General features: G+C 40.1%; 1 protein-coding gene across 1 annotated transcript; it reads right to left on the bottom strand.

The window, feature by feature from the left end:
* Positions 1-725: 725 nt before the first annotated feature.
* Positions 726-2,526, bottom strand: RPS29 (ribosomal protein S29). Its single transcript, XM_049612839.1, has 3 exons — positions 2,398-2,526; positions 2,064-2,163; positions 726-846 (listed from the first exon to the last, which is right to left on the bottom strand). The coding sequence occupies exons 1-3, from the start codon at positions 2,457-2,459 to the stop codon at positions 838-840; spliced, it is 171 nt and encodes a 56-aa protein (XP_049468796.1). The 5' UTR covers positions 2,460-2,526; the 3' UTR covers positions 726-837.
* Positions 2,527-7,514: the final 4,988 nt, after the last annotated feature.

The following is a 7,514-nucleotide window of genomic DNA, read 5'->3' as shown; positions in this document are numbered from 1 at the left end:
TTTTCAGTCCTCGCCTAGTAGCAACTATAACCTTCCAGTTGCTCAGGCCGAAGCTCTTGGAATCATTATTTTGTATCCCCCACATCCATTCCTTCAACAAATCCTGTCATCTTCCTCTTCAGAGGCCATTTGTTTGTAGACTACCTCAACCACACTCCCTTTTATCCTAGCCCTAGCTAAGATACTTGCCTAACCTATTCCAACAGACAGGCTTCCCTCCTTCCACCCTTGCCCGACTAAAGTATTTTGCTCACAAGACCCATTCGGTGAACTTTTAAACACTGGTCCCTTCCACATACAAATATTTGAGAAACTTACAAAGTTTTATCCATGAATTACTCCAAAAGCTAAGACTGCTACCTCTCCACCTCCAGGAAATTCCTAGAACAGGGGTTTCCTCAAAAACATATTTCAACACTTTTACTTCTACTGCCCTAGCTCACTATAGCAAATCAATTACTTCTGAGACAGTTGCCCAGGTTACATGTTGAATGCTCCTACATACAGAAGTTGCTTTATGTAACAAAAAGTTTTCTGAAGTGTAAAAACAACACCGGCATTTTTTCCCAGATTTCAGCATGGGTACTTTTACATAACTGAGGGAAATTAAGCCACATATTTTGAAGATGAACACATTGAGATACATTTTAAAATAGGGCATTTTAAATAGCACACTTTAAAAAGACTTCTATAATCAATTGACCATTCCATTCACATTAAAACACTCATAATTGAAGTATTTTTATTTTATGTACAATGAGTTGGCATTAAGATAGGTTATCTTGGATATCTTCAGTTAAGGTAGGGATCTTGGATGACCCATTCAAGGAAGTTCACTTAATCCAACTGAAAAAAAAAAAAAGGAAATTAATTCAAAATGTTTAAGTATCCTATTTTATTCTCACAAACACCAGCTCATTTTAGAAAAATGAGGTTTAAGCTGGATATGACCCACCCAAACTAGTTACCAAGATCGCAGTATTTACTGAATGCCCACAAGCCATTCCACAAACCACAATTATATATTTTAGACTGTAAACTTCAGTATTGGTATTCTCACTTCTTCCCTCAGTTTCCCACTAGGAAAATACTAATACATAAAACGATCTTTACCAAAACCTCTCGATGGTTATTAAGTAGGGAACTAATTACACAGCTAACGTTTTGGTACTGTGTGCCAGAAACTACTGTAGGAGGCATTCATACACTCATTTAATCTTAACCTGAGAAACTGAGGACACCAAGTTAGCTTCAAGGTCTGAGTCCATTCTCATCAGGGAGACACTCACCACCTCCCACTAACTAAGACATATAAACTTCCACACTGTAACAGCAAGCATATACTTGTTATTCGGTCAAAATTAAAAGTCTAAGCTTAAGATACTTTGTGTCTGCCAGAGATCACACATTAATGGCAATGACTGTTAACGTATCCCAGAGACAATGAAGTAGTTTTCCCCATGGGAGGGGAGGGGGACACTAGCAGGAAGAATCAAGACAGCTCCATATAAACATATACAAATTTTGCAACAACCTTGCCGTTTATTTCTCTCAGGCAGACACTGAACTTCATGACCCTGGACCAATGTCATAGGACTATTAAAAAGCAGCCTTCTGTCTGAATCCTAACAAAATTTATCTGGCCCCAATCCTCAAGCTCATTCCAGTACATGATACTATTCAACATTTCAGGGCAGGAGGCAACACATGTATTTTGCTGGAAAAAAATGTCTGGGTAAGACTAAAGAGATCTAAAACTAAAGAGAACTAAAACCACTTTCAGTGGCTTCTGAAAAAGCAAGTAATTTCATCCACTATAATGCATGGCACCTAAAACTAGCAGACACTGGTCAATCGGAGTCAGACCATTTATAAAGTCTACATGGTCCTATCCCATTGACCTAACTACTACAGCTATTTTAGCAGGGTCATCCGTCACCAAAAAAAGCGCGGCTCACAGCCAAGACAAAGAGGAAAACGGTGTTGATCGCAAGCTCACTGTAAGGAAATATGTGAACGTTCTCCGCTCACAAAACACGAGTATGGCATCCGCGGCCGCGTACCTTAATGAAGCCTATATCCTTCGCGTATTGACGGAAACACTGGCGGCACATGTTGAGGCCGTATTTCCGGATCAGACCGTGCCGGTTTGAGCAGACGCGGCTGTAAGAAAAGAGATGGCGCTACTGGAGGCCACAGAAATAAAAGGATTCCGCACTCTGGGGCCACCACCCGCACCGCCCGTCTTCCCCGACCCGTCAGAGGCCCGTAATGGCGGCAGGCACAGCTCTAGAGTCGCTCGGCCCTCACGCGCCGCCTGCAGGCTCCTCTACATTAGAGTTCTGGCCGCGTCACATGCCAGCGCAACCCGTCCTAACATCACATTCTGTTTCTCACCAAGAACGAGAACCCTGGCCAAATTTCCTCGGATGGCTCCAGTAGAGCTGCTGGTGACCCATCTTGCTCTCCCGGACGCAACGAGGCAAAAGGAAAGAGCTCTCAAACGCATGCGCTCTTCAAACGTTTGAGACAGTTTACCCAGAATGCAGTGCTGACAAATGACGCGAATGCTATGCAGCCACGCTGTTAACAGAAAGGTCTTGGAAACAATCCAAGCCGGCACAGCTGATGACGTCACCGCACCGCAACCTCTAGTATCATTTTGCGCTGCCTCCGAGCGCCGGGCGCGGTGGCGCGCGCCTGTAGTCCCAGCTACTCGGGAGGCTGAGGCAGGAGGATCGCTTGAGCCCAGGAGTTCTGGGCTGTAGTGCGCTATGCCGATCGGGTGTCCGCACTAAGTTCGGCATCAATATGGTGACCTCCCGGGAGCGGGGGACCACCAGGTTGCCTAAGGAGGGGTGAACCGGCCCAGGTCGGAAACGGAGCAGGTCAAAACTCCCGTGCTGATCAGTAGTGGGATCGCGCCTGTGAATAGCCACTGCACTCCAGCCTGGGCAACATAGCGAGACCCCGTCTCTTTTGAAGGCCCTGAGGAATGAATTTTAAACTCTTAAAATTATGGACAATTTCATAATCTAAACATCTTTTCATCGCCCGAGCCACTTATATCTCTAAAATTAAATTTTTACCCTTGGAAACACGATTTTTGCCTCAACTCAGCACTGACACCTGCTGGGACAAATTAATAAAATAACTTAAAGTCAGCTGTAATAATTAAGAGTCAACAGTAGGAGTTTCTGTTTTGTTGAACAGAATACGTTTTCAAAGCGATTTCTTATTTTTTAATTGACACACCCTAGTTTTTTAATGGACACATCTACACCAGCTCAGAAAAATGATAAAAGGCTTGGTGTGTTTGATATTTAAATGTAGTTAAATTTAAAGTGAGAAGTAAATGCACAATGTATGTTACTTTGACCAGATGATTTGGTTACAACTACAAAAAAAAAAAAAAAAATGCCATCTGAAAATCTGCTGGAAGATGTCTAAATTCCACAGGGACATTTATAATGTCTCTAGATAAAACTTAACTGTATATGGCTCTGAAAGCTTTGATTTATAAAATGTACCATAGGGTGAAATAATCTAACAACATTTTACACATGAACTTTTATACTGAAAGTGAAAAATACAATGCTTCTCCAAGGCATGGTATGTCAAGATTCTGGTAGGGCACCCCTCCCAACCATTAAATTAGGTACTTTGGTACATGATGAAGGAAGAGACAAATCCAAAATTTAAAAACCAGATGTGACTTGATTCCTGCCCTTAAAACTTGCAGATGTAGGGAGGAAAACAGGATTATCTCAAAGAGCCCTTCCTTACATTTTCAGATTGTGTGACTCAGTGACCTGTGTACAACTAAGTAAGCAGAACTTTCTGTATCCAATAGTGGGTATGCTTGTGGTGTACAAGAGGAGCAAAAAAGAGAGAAATTAATTCTAGCTTGAGATATATTTAAGAGGGCTTTGATGTAAGCCTTGAAGAGTGGGATTTATACAGGCAGCACTAGATGGAAGGGAATGCCTAGTGAGAAGAAGAGTTTGAGCCAAAGAATGGAGTTGGGGAAGGTGAACAACCTTGTGTAACTAGAGTTGAGGATGCACAAAAAACCTAGTGATAGGTAACATAGAAAAGGTATTTTGTCATAAAGCCTGATTGAAAAGGGCCCAATGTCAAACTTCTATGATTTTCCTAGAGTTTATATCAATCACTGATGTGTAGTTTCCAAAATCACGGGCTTCTCAAAAATTAATCGAACATTGCCCCAACTATAGCTTTCCCAGACATTTCCTAGCTGGTCTACATAATTTTTAAATGATTAAAATGCTTCAGAGATGAATTCCATAAATATTCAACACTTTGGTATAGAATCCTTTGGGCCTAAAGAAGTGTGAACTCATTTAAAAGCAAAAAGGAAAGGATAAATAAGCAAGAAACAATTAGTTACACTTGAACAGTCTGCTATACTATCTTGATATTCAAGTAGTTCTTAATGTTGAAGCCAGTGCTCACTGGCCACTCCAAAAATCATAGAGCCCTCAAGAATTATGCTAAATCTACCCTGCCTGCGCTCTACAAATGGCATGACAAAGCCTGTATGACAGCACAACAATTTATAACATGGCTTACTGAATATTTTAAGCCCACAATTGAGACCTCTGCTCAGAAAAAAGGATTCCTTTCAAAACATGACTGCTCATTGACAATGCCCCTGTTCATCCAAGAGCTCTGATGGAGATGTACAATGAGATTAATTGTTGTTTTCATGGCTGATAACACAGCATTCATCCTGCAGCCCGTGGATCAAGGAATCATTCCAAATTTCAAGTCTTTTTATTTAAGAAATCCATTTTGTAAGGTATGGCTACCATACATAATGATTCCTCCATTGGATCTGGGGAAAGTGAATTGAAACCTCTTGGAAAGGTTCACCATTCTAGATGCCATTAAGAACATTTGTGATTTATGGGAAGAGGTCAAAATGTCAACATGAACAGGAGTTTGGAAGAAGTTGATTCCAACCTTCATGGATGATTTTGAGGGTCCAAGACTTGAGTGGAGGATGTTACTGCAGATGTGCTTGAAATAACAAGAGAGCTAGAATTAGAAGTGGCACCTGAATATGGGACTGAATTGCTGCAATCTCATGAGAAAACTTGAACAGATGAGGAATTGCTTCTTATAGATGAACAAAGAAAGTGGTTCCTTAGGATGGAATCTACTCCTATTAGAAATGCTGTGAAGAAACAAAACAAGAGAATATATGGCAAAGGGAGGGGGTAGAGAAGAGAGGGAAATAAACCACAAGAGACTCTTAATGATAGAAAACAAACTATAGATTGATGGAGGGAGGTGGGCAGGAGATGGGCTAGATATGTGTTGGATATTAAGGAGGGCACTTTTGATGAGCACTGGGTGTTGTATGTAAATGATGAGTCACTTAAACCAATATTGCACTATATGTTAAGCAAAATTTAAATTTAAAAAAATTTTTAAAAGATACTGTGAAGATTGTGTAAATGACAACAAAGGATTTAGAATGTTATATAACCTAAGTTAATAAAGCAGCAGGAGGGTTTGAGAGGATTGACTCCAGTTTTGGAAGAAGTTCTACCGTGGGTAAGACTCTATCAAACGGTATCACATGCCACAGACAAATTTTTCATGAAAAAAAGAATCAAATGATGTGGTAAATTTCACTGTGGTCTTATTTTAAAAAATTGCCACAGTCACCCCAACCTTTAGCAGCCACCAACCACCCTGATCAGTCAGCAACCACCAACACTGAGGTAAAAACTTCCAAAAGCAAGTGTCCCTGAGTGGCTCAGTCTGTTAAGTGCCTGACCTTGGCTTGAGTTATGATCTCACAGTTTGTGGGTTTGAGCCCTGCATCAGGCTCTGTGCTGACAACTTGGAGCCTGCTTTGGAGTCTGTGTCTCCTTCTCTCTCTGCCCCTCCCCCAATTGTGCTCTGTCTCTCAAAAATAAATAAATGTAAAAAAAGAAATTTTTTTAAAAAGGAACTTCCAAAAGCAAAAAGATTACAACTCACTGAAAGCTCAGGTGATGGGTAGCAGTTTTTCTTTGCTATAAAGTATTTTTTTAATTATGTACATTTTTTGGACATAATGCCATTGCACACTTAATAGACTACAGGATAGTGTAAACATGACTTTTATATCCACTGGGAAACCAAAAAATTCCTTTGACTCTCTTTATTGTGGTATTTGCTTTATGTCAGTGCTCTGGAACTTAACCCTCAATATTAACAAGGAATACCTCTATCTGTTTCCCCACAATCTTCCTACAATGTATATTAGCAAACTTCTTTATGTTTGTCCTTCTGCTAGCCTAAAAACGGTAAGTATTGCTTCAGTCTGAATTTTGATGAGGCAGAGCATGTTTTCCTATGTTTATAAGCCAGCCATGTGTATTTTGGAATTTCTCCTTTGAGCCCACAGGCCACTTTCTTAAAGTATTGCTGATCTGTAGTTTATATATTAGTAAAGCTTATGCAGAAGAAAATGAGCACTTTGACCTTTGTATTAGTGGCAAAGTTATTTTATATTGACCATAACCCCAGATTCTTAGTAATTACTTTGTTTCTGGTATATCCTTCCATGCAGAACATTTACATTTTATGTATTAAAATTTGTGAACTTGGGGTTATGTGGGTGGCTCAGTCAGTTGAGTGTCTGACTCCGGCTGAGGTCATGATCTCGTGGTTTGTGAAAGCCCACGTCGGGCTCTGTGCTGACAGCTCAGAGCATGAAGCCTGTTTCAGATTCTGTGTCTCCCTCTCTCTCTCTGCCCCTCTCCCTTTCACGCTCTGTCTCTGTCTCTCAAAAATAAATAAACGTTAAAAAAACTGTTTTAATTTGTCAACTTGTTACATTACTTTTTTAGGTAGTGTCAAAATTCTAAAAAACTTCTGTGTTTTCATGTAGCACTTTTACATTTTCAGTGTTTAAGTCTTGGATCCACCTAAAATTTATTTCACTGTTCTCTAGGAGTGAAAGAGAAAGCAAGCTTCCTTCCCTTCCAAATGGCTAGTTCCTTACTCCAACACAAACAATGGTAATTGAATGCACATTAGTCTGTGAGCTTGCTCTATTTTAGCACAATGCCAGCTCTCATAAATATTTGTTACATGAATAAGTGAATAGCATATATTCATTTACATATTCATTCTTTCTACAAATATGCACTGAGTACTTACTATATGTGAACACTATGCTAGGTCTTGCATGTAACAGTAGTGACTCAGAACCTGTTCCCAAGGAGCTTGTAGTCTAGAGGTGAGGATAGGCATTAAATAAGTAATCATATAGCAATATTTTGGACAAGATAATCTAAGATTCTTCTTGAAGTGAACACCCAAAAGTGTTAGATGAAATATCATGTATTCCAAAATGCTGAGTTGAGCTTCCAGGAATCCCAAAGAGCTGGTGCTAAGCAGGAACTGAAAACCACAGAAACTGCCCTGGGGAGATTTGTCCACCTAAGTAATAGGGACTAGATTCCAAAGGGAACAAGAAACAAGCCTTTAAA

This window comes from Panthera uncia (genome assembly GCF_023721935.1).
Source record: "Panthera uncia isolate 11264 chromosome B3 unlocalized genomic scaffold, Puncia_PCG_1.0 HiC_scaffold_1, whole genome shotgun sequence".
Lineage (NCBI taxonomy): Eukaryota > Metazoa > Chordata > Mammalia > Carnivora > Felidae > Panthera > Panthera uncia.
Note: the sequence above shows the minus strand (reverse complement) of the source record. Positions and strands in the feature narration are given on the sequence as shown.

Coding starts and splice junctions, on each gene's coding strand:
- RPS29 (XM_049612839.1), bottom strand. CDS start 2,459: ATGGGTCACCAGCAGCTCTACTGGAGCCATCCGAGGAAATTTGGCCAG. Junction 2,164..2,397: donor GGCCAGGGTTCTCGTTCTTG/GTGAGAAACAGA, acceptor CTTTTCTTACAG/CCGCGTCTGCTCAAACCGGC.